The following is a 17058-nucleotide window of genomic DNA, read 5'->3' on the forward strand; positions in this document are numbered from 1 at the left end:
ACCTCATGATGTTCTCCATGATTTGAAATGATCCAAAGAGCATCAGACCCTCTGTGCAAAGTCACATGATCAATATCACAAATTTACTATGATCAATGATTTCTTTTAGGAACACACATTTATTTTTTAAATCACAATATAAATATAATCACTTTTAGAATCCAAGATGTGTCAACTGCAGACTTATCCTGATGTTGTTTGAGTGCCAGTTCTCCCTCAAGCCCATATGAATACTCCGGAAAATTAATTTCTTCATACCTCTTTTGTCTGATTGAAGCCATTACAGAATTAGTACAAGAACTCAGACAACAGTTTAATAACTTACATGTATTTCTACTTTACATTGATTTATACAGTTGGCAATGTGTTTCATCAGAATCGCTGGCTTTGAGTTCTCTGACAAGAGTATAAGCTAGAAACATGACAATTTAAGTACCTTATTTAATATGACAAATCGTATGTAACTACATAAAAGACAAAGAATAAAAATGAATGCAAGCTTAAAAACAAATTAACTAGAGCTACTACAAAGGGTGGAGTGGTCGTGTTTATTTGTAATTCCACCATCAAATTGTTCCTCTGCTAATCGTTAGATCTAAAAACAGTGTTCTGTTTAACTAAAACTAAAGGTTGACACTCATGAATATTAATGTTCAGAATGCACAGTTGTAGTAGGTAATCCATTTGGCAAACTAAATTGTAGAACATTTTACAATTAATAAAAAATACAAAAAATTGTGACCAACTTATTACAACTTCGGAAAAGTTGCTGTTTTCCCACAATTTCCCTGCCTACCAGAATCGCTCAAGCTGCCTGATTTTTTTGCCGACCAATTAAAGCGAGACATTTACACTTCAGGATGTCTGGGCTGTTGAATATAGTGACAATATCATCTCAGATACAGTATAAACCTGCACCGTCGTGTGTATTATTCAGCATCCATAACCATGATGTGAACGAACAGCCCAGCTGAGGAAAGGAGGTCTCCATTCATGGTGAGCAATGGCACATGGCGGTATCCTGTGGTATAACATGAACAGAAATACACCCTTTATATGCCAATGACATAAGCAACAAATCAATAGTATTGTTAAAGTGTTACTGGTATCGTATTTAGCATGCATACTCATAACTTTGTTTGGCCCTTTTTTAATTAAAAACTCAAAATCCTAAATTGCAAATCACTTTTCAGATTGTCGTTGCTCTCATACAGGACTGAAGCACACTAACCGTTCTTTAGGCTGTTCAAGGGAAGTGTGTATTGGCCAATAAATTCATTCTCCGTTGCAGTATCGTAGTCCTCAATCAAAAAGCGCACAAGGGCTAGATCTGGCACACACACATCAAACTGGAAGTTTTCATTCCACATGGGGTTGAAGCCTTGAGAGAAAAGAGAGCGATTAGGCAACATCCAGGTGAGTCCTGACTGAGAACATTACTAGGGTTATTATACCATTATTCTCGATGTACTGCGTTTCCACCATGGTCGTATCGGCTGGCACACCGTAGATCTGCACTTTCACAATCGGATCAACAATGGAGGACTTCCTTTGGCTCACTTTGGGTAACTGTTGGGCTGAGATCACCTATCAGGCAAACCGTAGCAGTGGTTAAAAAAAAAAGCTATGCAGCTGACACGAACAACACAAAGATATAGTCCATATATTACAAAATAAAAAAGGTGTTGGAGAGCCACTTGCCATCACATGAAGACTCTTTCTCTTTAACCATGGTCCCTTGGTGAGAGTGATGGGGTCAAACTCAGTGTCTTGGTCTCGTAGGTAAGACGGCTTCAGGATGTAACCAGTCTGTCCATTTTGAAGAAAGAGCCCTTGATTCAGATTCATCTCTGGGCAGGGCGTCTGGAAGTTGAGGGCCACTAAAGGGAGAAGTGACATTGACATCAACTTCCACTCGGATTAAATCTGAATATATCACTAGACTCAGTTATATGGTGGGTATCAGATTCATGACTTCTTTACCTATCTGACAGCCTGCGTTCCACAGAGGCACAGGGTTATAGTTCGAGGAGTCTGTCCTTAGTCCTGCTGGGTAAATCCTGCTGAGTTTGTCTGTATTGTGACGGATATAATCATTTGCTATGACAGAAAAAAAAAGAAGTAGTTATTATGGGAACATGCTTGTTTGCTTTTTCTCTTTTTAGCATCCAAGAGGCATTATTAGCTGTGGAATGTGTTTGGGTAGGATTTTAGGTTAAAAATATACACTACCGTTCAAAAGTTTGGGGTTAGTACATTATTTGAATGTTTTAGAAAGAAGTTTCTAGTGCTCACCAAGGCTGCATTTATTTTATCAAAAAGTAAACAGTAAACCGTAATATTGTAAACAGTAAAAACAATAATACTGTGAAACATTATTATTGTTTTATTACAATAATAAAATATAATAAAAATAACTTTTCTATTTGAATATATTGTAAAATGTAATTTATTCCTGTGATCAAAGCTGAATTTTCAGCATCATTATTCCAGTCTTCAGTGTCACATGATCCTTCAGAAATCATTCTAATATGCTGATTTAATGCTCAAGATTTCTTATTATCATCATTGTAGAAAACTGTTGTGATGCTTGATGTTTTTGTGAAAACCATGATTTTTTTCAGGATTTTTTTGATAAATAGAAAGTTTGAAAGTCCTTACTAAATAAAAATTTGAATTAAAGAAAAAAAAAAATCCAAACACAGAGCACACAGAAGTGTATATTGTGTTGTAGACACTGTAACTGCTGACCACCTTTTATGTTTCACAGAACTTTTCCCACTTTTAGACTACTTTTTGCCTTCTGTGTGAATTAGGGACCATTCGGTATTTATGGAATGGACCACCTGAGGAAAATAGGGGAGAGTTTTTCTTTTTATTCTTTGTTGAGGGGAGGGTAACCCAACTTTTGTATTCATGAAAACAGCAAAATTTCAAAGTGGCTTGTTTTGTGCATATTTTTCCATGTAGCTCCATAATGATCGCATACGCACTGCAAAAGGAGTATGTGTGAAACGGGCGTAACAATGTAGTGTGATGTGCAAGATGAGAAAGCAGAGGTTACGCCCATTTCACACATACTCCGTTTGCAGTGCGTATGCGGTGCATATTTTTTTCCATACCCATGTTAACAGGTTAGAGCTTTCACCCTGCACGCGGATGCGGTCCAGCTGTTCAGTTCCAGTTCCAGGTGCGGTGCAGCGATCGTTTCCGCACAGAGTCTATTTTAATTTAAATTATTATCTATTTTGAATTAAAGTGACAGCGCAAGGTTCGTGGTCAAAATGAACACAGATTGACATGAAAATATAATAATCTCACCATAAATGCATTTAATTAAATCAAATTTAGTAATCTCACCATAAATGTATTTAATTAAATACTACCATTTTTCACAGTCATCTTTTTACTTTAAGACCGGGGTAAAACAAGGAAAACTACAATTTACCTCAACGAGGCGACATAATGAACACCACTCGTCTTATTCGTGGAGGTGGAAAAACAAGTTCTTTGTGACATGCAAGATTTATTGCATTCAAATTTAAATGCAAAAGAAAAGGCACGAGAGTCGGCTGTTTTTGTCAATTTTAAGTTTTCATTTAAAATGTTTGCGATTTTAATAGAAGTACATGGTTAAATATTTGACCACTTGCTTGAGCAACTTAATATATAAATCTATATAGAAGTAGCCTAATACATTAAATAATACGTTGTTTAAATTGTGTTTAAACGTGAATACGTCTATTAAAGAGTGTACATGTGTATAAAGAGAATCGCAATGCTGACAAAACTTTTTTTTTCAAAAAAGAAATAAAAATAGTGAGTATGTGTTTGTGGTACAGCCGTGGATCAATTACACACTGAAAACGCAGCATATGTGAAAGCACACACGGAGTATGCAACAATGGCTATCTGAACATCTTTGCCAAGCGCAAACCAGTACAGAAGTAATCAATAAATTATCGGGGAGGGTCATGCCTTTTTTCACTATCATGTTGGAGGGTCATAGAAAAATGTATTGCTGGCGAAGGGAGGGTCAAGTCTTTTGACTATAGATCTAAAAACTCCTCCGGTAGCCCCTTAAATAAAAAACGAACAGTCCCTTACCACATTTTACTTTAATTACTAAAAATAAATAATATTAATAATAATAATAATAATTTTGTTTATGAATAAATTCTGTATCTCTTTTTGCTAGCCAGCAAAATTAAAAATATACGAGAAACCTGAACGGCTCTTTTCCCTGTTGGTCACCTGCTTCTTTACATATTCAAAGTTGTGACGTAATGCATGTTTATGACTGTGTATTTTGCTGAGAAATAAATCTGTGCCACTGGAGAGAGTTCGTGTCTCCGCCTCATGACATGCATTCATGTGTTTAATAGCTTGTGTTGTGTTTGAGCAGCAGAAATCATGACATCACACCTGATTCCTCCGCCAGTTTCACAGCTTTTCCCTCTTTGAATGAGGCCATCTCATAAAAGGACTGCTTGTCCCGGGAATCCTCAAAGCCATGGAAGGGGACACTTTTGCAGTAGATCACGATATCAGACAGCTCCTTCGCGAACTTCAATTTCTGTTTTAGGTGTGTGTAATCACAAAATAAATGTTGAGAATTAAAAGAAACAAAGTATTTAAATGATTACTTTCCATGGTCACATATGTATGCAAGACAGAGATCACAGAACTCGGCTTACGCTAGATTGTTTCTTACGGTCTTCTTCATCCCCTTCGTCATCTTCTTCTTCTGTTACACTGTCTTCATTTGCTGCTTTGGACTCGTCTGAAAACGTGTCCTCAAGTTTGTTTAGTCTCTTCCCTTTCACTATGAACCGTCCTTTGAGTTCCTAAATAATACACAGTCATTAAATCAGAGCCTGCAGATTCTGCCATCAGCTCACATTTACATGCATTCATTCAACAGGCACTTTTATTCAAATGATTCTCAAATAAATCCAATGAAAGTCAAGCATTTTGTTTTGCCTATTTGTTGCTTTCCTTTAAGATTTTTAATTCTTTTAATGCATGTGTATTTTCTACACTACTTACACCAAAAGGAACCGCGTTCTAATAGCAGCTTATTTACAGTTGTCTCTGCATTTTAGGCTGGAATATGATAAAAATGCATATCAATTGTTAATATGCTAAGCAGCATATATGTGCTGCATTTTAATTTTGATAGTTAGAGCAGCAGGCAGGACAAGCCGTTTCTAACACAATAGTTTGAGGAAGCTTATGCTGTAAATGATACTCTGGTGAACCGCAGTGCTTCTATTGTTGACAGTGACAGTGACCAGAACAGGCCACACCTTGACCAGAGGGAATGAAAAACAATGTTATGTAAGCTATGATAATCACCCGCTCCCCTGCAGGCAAAGCACCAGTCACCATAGCAATCCAATGCATCATCTTTAAAAGCCACAAAACCGTGATCTTATAACTCTGTCTTTGCAGGGTTTCCTCATTTTTATATATGCAAGCATAATTTATGTGCTGACGGTGTCAATCTTCTTTAGTAGTTGACATTTGTTTTACTGTAAATGGCTGAAACAAAGAGAGTTTGAGATGCGACGATAATTTCAAATAGAAAGCAGCTGCATGAATTCCACACATTCCACACAGAATTCCATCGTGAAAGCATCTCCTGTTCAGACAGACTGCAATCTCTCTTGGGTCAGTAAAGTAGCTGTGGATTAGACCTAACACTTTGATCTTTTAAACGGCTTTATACAAATTTTAAGTAAGTGTTCAATTTGGATTGTCACAATAAAATTGCATGTAAAACAACAAAATGTGTGCATTTACATTTACAAATTTATTTTGGTTTATTAAGCTTCTTACTAGAATACTTGATTCTTATTAATCAATCAAGTAATTTTGTGGTAAAATATTATTTTATTTACGACCACTAAAGGGTAGGGGATGCATGATATAATTTTTTACATTTATCGGTATATATAGATATTTTCCCCTATTTAGATGACCTTTAAAAAAAATTTTAAATGCAAGATTTAAAAACTCTTAGTATTTAATAACAGTTAAATGTAACCTTTAGCCAATCTCAAAATTAATATACATTTTTTATATTGTACTTTACAATGCCGTAATGCCACTGTGATTCACTTGCAGCATTTAAAACTATTAATTTGAATTGTTTTAGTTTTAGTTTATTTTGACATAATAACATAGTATTTTTAATATCTGCCATGTATCGGATATCAGCAATAACAAACTTATTTTGTCTTTTCGTAACGGCCAGAATTTGAATACCAATATGCTTCCCTGCTAAACATTTGGTAGCACTTTATTTTACAGTCCTGTTCCCCATGTACATACTATGTACTTATTAATTACAATAACTGGGTAATAACTAGGTACTAACCCTGAACCTACCTCTACATCTAACCTTAACCCATGAAGTTACCTTATATTAACCTTACCAGTATTTTCTTAGGCAAGTACACTGTAAGTGCACGTACTGTAAAATAAAGTGCAACTAAACATTTTTATTGTGCTACACCATCTAAGCTTCATATCTCTCATATAACTCCACTGTCTCTTTATTCTTACATGATAAAAATAATTTCACCTGAAATCGATATTTCATGTCCACTCGGGGTGTAATAAGCAGGATAGCGTACAATCAGTCGGTCATTATGACAAAATAAACCCTCTCAGGCTCGGCTTCCTGAGCACCCTGTCAGGTTTATTTGGTATTTTATAATAACCGGCTTAACCTACGGTATCCCTTACATAGTCATGCAACTGAATATGCCTGCAAATGATCCTCTGTATAACATGACTTAGTGGATTACTGAGTCTTAACATCCCGCAGTCACTAACCTCTGGAGAAGGGAAGTGTGTGGGCATCTGATCTCCGAGGGGTTTGGTGACCAGAGCACTACCCAGGATGGAGATCAAGAGCTGAGCCATGGTCTTCTGCTGCTCCACACTGCAGTGGTTCTCCAAAGACAGGATCACAGGGTACTCGGACGTCTGGTGAAGGGAACAATCATATTGTTGTCAGTCAGAAGCACACATGGGAAGCACACCAGAAGGACAAGTCCCAAAACAAACAGTAACAGTCACTATAGTATCTTGGTGAAATGACAGCAATTTGCATCCTTTATGTTATGAATCTTTTTACCTTAAAGGCATATTCTTTAATGGCTTCAATCACATCTTTGAAGAGGATCTTCGAGGTGAGAGAGTATCCATGATAAATGACTGGCTCTCCATCTGATCCATCCCAGCAGTCCAGCTCCACACAGCGGCATCCCTTTAGAAGTGCTCTGTACGGAGACAATGCAACTTACTACCTCAAAACTAAGCCATAAAAACATGCTTTCTGAAAGGTAAATTAATTCAAATGCTTTCATTATGAAACTAATATATATCTAAATATTCTATTTTTTTAACTACGTAATTAAAATGTATTCAAATATTGAATGATTAACATTACTTTATGTACGCCTCAGTGCTGCTGGGTCCCTTGAGCTGGTCCTCCAGCAGGTATGTGTTGTGAGAGGAGGAGATGAAGTAATGGTTGAGAGGCTGCTTCATGTCCTGGTAAACCCTTTTATGGGCCGGGTTAAAGATCAACCCCTCCGGCTGGTGCAGGTACATTAGGAAGCCATCCTTTGTCATTTGCTGTTTGGCTTTGGCTACAAGAAACACGAAACACAGACATGCAATTAAAAAAACGTTGTGCTTGTGTATCTTTTCCCCTGAGACTGAGGCTAAACTTCCTGACAGCAAACTTTTGAATGATAGTGTTTATAGCAGATGTTTTTATCCAAAGCAACTTACAAATAAGAATAACATTACCATTTTCATCAAGTTCGTATTTCTCAATAAGCTGAAAGGCATCATTCAGAGACGCATCCTCTCTTTGCTCATTCAACAGGAAGTTCAGCAGGTCAGCGGCGCTCATGAGACCGTCTGTCTTTGCATACTCTTTGTAGATGACATCGATCTCCTCTCTTTGTGTCAAGATTTTATAGAAATGCTCGATCTCCTTGCCCTCTAGGAATCCACACTTCGATTGGTCACATTTCTGAAAGAGGGGAAACAGTGGCATTTCTATTCAAGTTATCTACTGTGTTCATCTATTTAAATTGTGAGAGAACATTAGACAGGTAAACTGGGTTACATTCCTGCATAACAAGAATATTACCTCAAAGAGCATTTCAGCGTAGTCTTCGTCCACTTCAATGTTGATGTCTTGGAGAAAGCTCTTCAGCTCTTTCGGACTCATCTTGTTGTCCAAGTTTTTATCTGCTTTGCGTATAGAACTGTAGATCCAGCTAAAGCTCTGATGTAAGGACAATTAAAGAGAGATTTGAAAGAATAATGCTTGAATTGCACCTCAACACCACAGGCGTTGGAAAAGGATACTGCTCCGTTTTCTTCTGCGGAGTGAGGTTGTTCATGTTTGAGATGACTTTCTCCAAACCATTGACCCACTTCTTGGCTTCTTCCTCAGAGCTGGCGATCAGGTCCAGGTTTTTCTGTCGCCCCTTAAACAGGATGGAGAACGCTCGACCATCCACTGACTCCTCTGTGTGTTTCCTCAGACCCTCCGTCTGCCGACCTGCTCGTACCGCCTCAATGTCGTCAAGAGAGACTGAGTGAGAAAGACATACAAAACTTCAGAAAATGGAGTAATATGTAACGTGGGTCCCACTGAACCCAGACCCTGATCATCCACAGCTGTCCCAACATTATTAAAAACATTATCATATATTTTGATTCACTGATGTCACATTTGCAAGACAAGATCCATTTCTTAGAAGCAGGTTTCCTAGTTTCCTGCTGTTACATGCAGTATCATCACGTGTCTGGATGGTAATATGCATATGGAAATTATATGTAGAAGAGGTCATGCTTAATACAAAAGCGGTGCAAGCTCGATTTTGTGCATTTGATTTGTGATTAAAATGTTGGTATCGTAATGTTACAACAATGAGAGCAATAACTTTATTTAGACGGGGACAGTGAATGTTATGGCAGGGAAAGTAAATATGTGATCTAAAAAAAAAAAATCCTTAATTTTAGTCAATATGTTTGTTTAACAGTAATACTTATTATAATAACTTATTAATAATATTAATAACTTTATGATTTGTCTGTTAGTCTGTTTATCAGTAGCCTACATGTATACCGAATTGAACTGTACGGCAGAAAGACTGGTATCATTATATAATTTATAAAGTTTTTGTATTGACTATTGTTACTGTATTGTACTGGTACCAGTAGGCTACTTCTCACTTACTATATAATGTAGTGGTGCGATTTAAAGAGGCAGTGTTCTCATGCTACACATTCTCACTGAGGGCTGAGCACCCTGTGGATGAATCCTAGAACCACCCCTGCTTTGCATACTTTGAGGAAAATTACAGACATTTTAAACATAGCCTCAGGGCTGATGTTTTGCAGCACTGGTCACAAAACTGACAATATACTTGAATACGCTCTAGTAAAACCCACCACTTAATCAATACCCTTTTAATTGATAAAATTTTAAAATGATGGCCAATATTCCTGGCCAATGCTCTGAAGAAAAAAAATTATATTGATATGAAAAATTAATAAAAGCAAGAGAACTATAAAATTCATCCTCATAAAGACATTGATTATTATATTTCAATATTAAGTACCATTCAAAAGTTTGGGGTCAGATTTTTAAAATGTTTTTGTTAGAAGTATCTTATGCTCACCAAGGCTTGAATTATTTATTCCAAAAATGTTAATATTGTGAACAATTTTATTGTTGTTAAAATAGGTTTATTATTATTGAAAACAAAAATTCAGCTGCCCGTTTTTCAGAATTCTTTGGTAAATAGAAAGTAAAAAAACAGCATTTATTTGTAATAGAAATCTTTTGTTACAATATGTCCTTACTGTCACTTTTGATCAATTAAGTGCATCCTTGCTGAATAAAAGTAGGAATTTCTTTCAAAAATATATTACTGACCCCAGCCTTTTGAATGGTAGTGTACATCATTATGATTAACAGAAATTTGAGTATACAGAAATATCAATACACAATAAATCACAAGGCAATGTCTTTAAAGTACAGCAAATATATACATTTTATTGATTCAACCACACCCAGTTAATCAACCTCGCTTCATCTGATATTGTTGGCATAAATCTGTAGTCCAAAAATAGTATAAATTATGGATACAATAACTTTAATATTAAAGAACGCAAACAAAAATATACTGCATATGCAATAATATACTTACAATAATTGTACCCAGTTTGTGCTTAAAAATGTGGATTTGAGCAAGGAAATTCTATAGTAACTTCTGTGAGACATTAATTAACACACATAGCCAAAACAACACAACAATGGTCAGTGCAGGACACGAGAGCATTCAAAGAAAGGGCTGAAAGGTTCCTGACACCTTTTTGGGACTCACATGTGTTTTTGGACTTCAAGGTCTTTTTGGATTCATGCCACATGGTCTTGCAGTCCTCCTGCAGCTTGAAGTAGCGCGACTTTTTCCATGAGCCTGAACGAACTTTCAAAAGGTCCCCGCCGTTTATCAGGAACTGCAGGTCTATGTCACCCTCCAAACCTGTGGGGAGGACAAGGACAAGACCACTCATGTAGTCATTCTTTCAAAGCTCATATTATTTCCCTTTGAAAGGCAGATTTGTGGCATATGTCATTTCCCACATCACAACATCCTTTTTTTTATGAAGGGAAACAAAAGGATTATATTGTCCCTCTGAGGTCCAATTGAGGAAGGAAGTTAGGAACCCACCCTTTCAGCTGCTGAGGAAGAAAACGTGGTTTTAACTTCTATGTAAAAGACAAAAGACTCTTCCTGAAAGACTTGAACACATACTGTGCTGTGGACACTTGACACCAACCAGGACCAGATATTAGGTCAAACTGCCAAAGCACAAAATGCATTATTTACTAAGGCGTGGTGTGTATTTGAGAGTAATTTACACACACAACCATGAATCAATAGGTGTGACGTGATCTTGGTCTATTTAGGACAATAGCTGGGACCTACTTACACTGCTATCAAGGTAAGCAATTTATAGGTGAGACAGACAATGCTTTCCTGGTTACGAGATTTCCTTGGAGACGTGCATGTCAATGAACCTTATAAATCTTAAAATAACCAATAACCAATAGAATCCCCAATGTAAACACAAGTATGAAAGATGAAGTTCTCAGATTACATTAAAACGGGATTATTGTTATAGCCTATTCATTCTCATACCTATTAGTTTCATGTTGTTGCGCGCGACTGTCTTGATCTGTGCCTGGTATAAGGACTCTTGAGACTTGGTCCGAACAGGTTGTCTTCGTACACACTGCATAATGTGAATTTTCCGCTCAAAAAACAAAACTGCTTCTGATAATAGGAGCCGCAAACATATCCCAAAGACTTGCTGTGCTGTGTTGTTTCGCTCACTCGCTTGTCTGCGGATTTGGGGCGTGTACTAATCCAAAGTTCATCCCTAGAATAAGAAAGCAGATACCTTCCGTCTGATCCCAACAAGTGGCAATGTTTGTTGGCGAATTAAATCAACACGTTAAGGATGTGTATTTAAAGAAAGATATCACTACAAAGTAGGCTACTTATTAAAAGTATACTTTAGACTAGACTACAGTCGAAAGCTACAAATACGTAACAGCAGGTAAAATACCTGTTGGGCTTCTGTGTGTCTTTCTGTGCAGAAGCAATGGCGCCATCTAGTGACTGCATTTGCCAGTCCACACAGACTGATGTGTTCAGCAGCCGCACTCGGTGGATTTATGTTAACCCTACACGAGCTGTACGTGCAGATAAAACATGCCATTTCTTTCATTATGATGGTATGACCGTTTCATAATTATACAGGACTTTCTTTTTACACTGCAATGCAATGTCAAAACAAATATTCTTTTTATATTGTTGAGGTGTTGTTAAATGTACAGGCCAATAATGTTATCATTAACTAAAACTATTACAATACTTTTAGTTAATTGAAATGAGGCTGAAATAAAACAAATATTAGATGAGAAGAACAAACGAAACCTTGGCAACTAAAATAAAATAAGCTTAATTGAAGTAGTAAAATTGCACAAACTCAAATGAAGCTAAATAGAAATAAAATAAAAACTAGAAAACAAAATAAAAACTAGAGCTAATATAATGACAAAAGCACATAAGATACTAAAACAAACAAACATTACAACGAAACCTGAAAATAATAAAAACTCATTCAAAACATTAATAAACACTAGAATAGAATATAAACTAAAGTAACACTGATATAGGTCCAATTCAAGTTACTTTTATTTGTAAAATTTTTTTTTATTTCATTCCACATTTCTGTACCAATTTTCCTGTAACCTTTTTAAAATTGCAATGTCTAAAATATGTCACATTTTATACACCGTTTTGCCCTAATTGTGGTTTGTATTGTTTATTTAAAGATTTAGACATGTATGTACTGTATGTACAGCATGACATATTTCTGTTACAGTAAACATGACCCACGTTTGGGTTCTTAAAAAGCCTAAGGCATCTAAATGTCTGTATACACATAACTGTGAATAACTGTGTGCTTGTTGTGTATACATCTCCTGAACCTCCTATCTCTGTCATCCAGAGGGAAATGACTGTCTTGCCTCTCACTGAAAGCAGGAAGCAGCCAGTGGGTTTGTGGCAGATAGCCCCACTACAAATTGTCCTAATATTAGCCTCTAAACAACAGCAACAATCACAGAACCACTGCAAGTGTTTTTAAAACCACCTTACCCTGCACAAACTGAATGTGTCTGTCAAGTTAAACTTTTTAGAATATTTTTTTCACATTTGTTTTTCTAAGACAGTTTGCTAAGTCTGCTGGGGGGAAAAAACAGTTACATGAGCTGAGCCTTGGTTTGAAGAGCGAGTAAACCCATAATTTGACAGACGTTTCAGGAACTGAAGTAATGAAAGGGATGTTATGTGAGACAGTCGACGGAATGTTGCTCCAGGCTACTGACACCTCTCCTGTGCCCCATCCTCGATGTCCTCAATAGAAAATCTAGGTTATTTTATTGCTGCAGAATTGGAGCACTGTAGTGAGATGGGCAAATAGCTACACCCAATAAATAACAATACAATACAAAGTTGCCAAGGGTGTGGCAGCCATATTATACGCTAACTCAATTTACACTACACCACCCATTCATGCGTTCATACGCATCATCAGAAAACAACTGACTGAAAACAAATGTGGGTTTTGCGAAAGTATTTTCAAACGTAATGTAGCCTACAAATGAAATACAATACCAAAAATCGAATAAAAACCGGTTCATATTAAAATTTACCCCTCTATGTGGTTTGTATCGCCCGTTAAAAGAAATATTTCATGAACTAGCATGAGGGTTCGTTTGGTAATAGTTAACATTCAGTTGCGCGTGGCTGAAACTCAAGAGCGCGTGCAGGTTTAGCTAAACAGGTCTGAACATCCACTGCTCTCAAACTGAACTTTAAGATGTTTGTCTATTGACTTTTGTGATACGCACAGCCATTTCGGAATCATTTTAATTCAGATGTAACAGTGTCCCGTATTAGTTTACATTCAACACTTACATTGTTTATCAGCAATGCCGTTGGAATCCATTTCTCGTAAATACAGCAGACTGGTATATCCTCCTCGTGCACTATATGTCCAGTGTTCTCAAATCCAGGAGTTCACACGCAAAAACAAACTACATAGAACTTCGCTGGCGCAAAAAAAAAAAAAAAAAAACACAACAAAACCAAAAACAGACGAAACTGAGAGCGGATCTTTTGCTCCAGCCTTCTCGGCACAGGTACAGATTACCTGCCTGTGGGTAATAGCGTCTCAGTAAAAGGTAGGCTATCTCATGATGGGCCACTCCCACTGATCAGTTCAGCATCTTATAAATGCATGCTGTGCCTCCAGCTGTCTGTAGGGGAATTTACTCAAATTATGCTCACGGTAAAGCAAATCCAGACTGAGATTGAATGTTTGGTTTGTTAAAGTCTGGAGAAGCAGTTCTTAAACTGCACCTGTAATTAGAGCTGTATAGACACTAGTCATGCCAGTTAAGATGAAAATATGCTGTATTAGTGTGTATTGAATCTGCCAGACAGCACTAATAATTTATAGCCTGCAAAGCAACGAGCTAGTCATGTAGCCTACCTATTTTAACATTTTTCTGAGTCATTAAACAGATACCTGGCAGTCTGCTTTATACAAAGAGAAAGACTGCATTTCTGAGTGGGTTTTGCTTTGGATTAAAATACATAGGCTTGAAATATAGACTTTTTAAGGCTTTGTGCGCCTTAAAAATGAGTGCATATTATCTCTTCACTTCAAATATGCCTATAAAACCTGGAACATATATCCAAGTGTTATTGGGTGTTGTTGATTAGCATTTCACATGATTGTAATTCTCTGTGATTTGAGGTATTTCCATGTATATAACTACTTTGGCTGGAGAGGTTTAAAGTTTGCCTTTGTCAAAGAATTCCTTTGCTGACTGATAGTGATCAAGGAACTAATTTTACTGGCAAAATGAAATGCTCTCAATGCAGCTTTCATATCTGCTATGTGACTGCTGAGTATAAAAAAACATTCCATTTCAAGTTTTTTTGTGTGTGTGTAAAATATATCAGATGCTTTCTGAACAAGCCGCCATGCACTTCAGCCTCACTCTTGACTTGGATGCAAGAGCCCACCGGCAATGCAAAATTACAAGCATGTTTGTAAAGTCATTTCTGAGATTTTTTAAAAGGGAACTTATTAACTGATCACTCCCTGGTAAGCCAGGCTGACCAACCAGTCACAAGGAAAAAGACAAATATATTTAATGTATCTTCAATTCCACAAATGTCAATGTCATATACCTATTTTGTGATTGATTTAAGCTTAGAAATAGTTCAATAAATTATTTCCTCACGCTGTGGTAATTTCTGTGTATTTTACGATGCAGGCTACAGCATGGAACACAAATGAAGTGTATTCAAAACATCACATCTCCTCTATACAATCATCATGTTTGCTGCTATGTTCAGTTGCATGTAGCCTAGATTCGCCTTCATACTGAACTTAAGTAATGCCATCTGTCTTCAAGCCCTCAGTGTATTGTACTTTATGTCACCTTCCAGTTAAGTGAATCATAAACACAAGTATGTAGCACAGAGGGTTAAGCAGGTTCAGAGGGTGATTTAGGGAATTACAAACTAGGACTTGAAAATATCAGGACTGTCAATAGAATAGACTAAATAATTGTGATGATTTTATAATCCCTTCCAGGTCTAGGAAAGAAAATGATATGTGTGAGTTGTGTCAATTTTTGGAAATGATTTATTACTGTGGACCCACTGGATTTAAATAAAAGGATGAAAAAGTAGAAAAGTATTTAGTGTTGCTAACTTTCACGAAGTCACTGTGACCTAGCAGTGACTTCCCACTGATCATGTGATCCCCGAGAAAACATTCTTATAAATGCTGTAAGTTTACTATTTTTTTGAAGTATGCAGCTTTAAAAAAAATAACCTGTTGCCTGTATGCCACAGATGATTGGTCATTTTATCCTGGTGTTGTCATGCAATATATGTCACGCAAAGTGAATGTCTTCACAGGCAGAGCTGAGATCTTAGATATCAAAGATACCTGCCTGGACAAATACAGAAGAATGTCAGTGTTGATTGATGTGTAACTCTTCAGTCTTGTTATAGTTACTGTGAGTGTCTTGTCATCTGTCACACTCAGTATGATTTTGCTTGACCCTGATACAACAATAGTCATGCAGTAGTGTGTAGTGTAGTGTTGTGCCAATCAGCAGTCCCATTCATGGCTGGATTACCCTCCAAGCAGCGTCAGCTCTGGGATGAGTGCATTTTAACATTAGGTCAATCTGCAGGCTCAGGAAGAGAGGCCTTATTCCCCAAATCCATCTCTGTGTTGAAGGGGCCGAGGATAAGACTGCAGACAGAAGGCAGCATTCTGTGCCTTGGCTACAATAGTCTGAATATTTTGATCTAAAACATATTTAATAAAAGAGGCTACTGTGCATACTGCATACAAATGTAAATTGAAAAGATGACTGGCTAGAAATATAGCATATGATCCTTTACACACGTATATATGTATATATACTACATACACACACACTGTAAAAAAAAAAGGTGAAATTTACAGTAAAAAAAAAATGGCAGCTGTGGTTGCCTGAAATTGACCGTAAAAAATGCGGTTGCAACATTTTAGGTTTTATGGTATGGGGGTGCATCAGTGCAAACTTCGTGATTTGCATGTGTGAAGGTACCATTGATGTAGGTGTATATTGGGATTGTACAGAGACATACTGCCATCAAGATGACATCTTTCCTGGAAAGCAAGAAAATGCCAGGGCTCATTCTGCACATGAGTAGTTGCAGAAGGTATTTGCTTGACTGGTTTGCCTGCAGTCTATCAAAAATGTTTGGCCCATCATGAAAAAGAGAATAAGACAATGAAGTACAAGGACTGTTGAGCAACGTCTTGTACCAGATTGGGCAAAAATTCCACTTGCAAAACTGCAAAAATCCTTAATTCCCAAATGATTAAAAAGTGTAAATAAAGGTAATGTGACACATGCCTCTGTCCCAACATTTTTGGAGCCATCAAAATAAAAATAAAATTATATTTACAAAATACAAAGTTGGTCAGGGAAAACATTGTAAATCTTTTCATACTTTTGTCAGTTAAATTAAGGTTAAAGAGAAAGAACAAATCACAGATTCTTGATTTTACTGGAAATGGGATTGTTACAAAACCCTAATGTACTGATTAGAAAAAATAAATCAAAATAAGAAGAAACAGTTATTTCAACAAACATACATCAAATGTGAAGTGTCACGCAGGGAATTCTGGGAATGTTTACAGTTTTCATAGTAAATTATGCAATGACTTGTTCTTTTTCACTAAATGTAAGGTTAGATCTATTATCGTATTCACTGTACATAGTAAGGAAACTTACTATTAAACAATAAACAGGTTTTTACTGGTTTTTAACTGTTAAAATCACAATCATTGCATAAATAC

The 17058-nt window shown here is 36.6% G+C and overlaps 1 protein-coding gene across 2 annotated transcripts; it reads right to left on the bottom strand.

The window, feature by feature from the left end:
* Window positions 1–2: 2 nt before the first annotated feature.
* On the bottom strand, window positions 3–13901 carry plcd1b (phospholipase C, delta 1b). 2 transcript variants are annotated; one of them, XM_081375280.1, is made up of 15 exons: window positions 13596–13901; window positions 10428–10586; window positions 8398–8626; window positions 8177–8306; window positions 7828–8056; window positions 7463–7664; window positions 7148–7292; window positions 6844–6996; window positions 4698–4847; window positions 4426–4576; window positions 1984–2100; window positions 1702–1880; window positions 1455–1587; window positions 1232–1381; window positions 3–1021 (listed from the first exon to the last, which is right to left on the bottom strand). In XM_081375280.1, exons 1-15 carry the CDS (start codon window positions 13624–13626, stop codon window positions 930–932), a joined length of 2250 nt encoding a protein of 749 aa, XP_081231406.1. In that variant the 5' UTR covers window positions 13627–13901; the 3' UTR covers window positions 3–929. The 2 variants fall into 2 exon arrangements, with proteins under 2 accessions (XP_081231406.1, XP_081231405.1); XM_081375279.1 differs by lacking the exon at window positions 13596–13901 and adding an exon at window positions 11247–11445 and having other exon boundaries at window positions 108–1021.
* Between the last annotated feature and the right edge of the window lie 3157 nt (window positions 13902–17058).

Source organism: Scardinius erythrophthalmus, assembly GCF_964197995.2.
Source record: "Scardinius erythrophthalmus genome assembly, chromosome: 9".
In the NCBI taxonomy this organism is placed as follows: Eukaryota; Metazoa; Chordata; class Actinopteri; order Cypriniformes; family Leuciscidae; genus Scardinius; species Scardinius erythrophthalmus.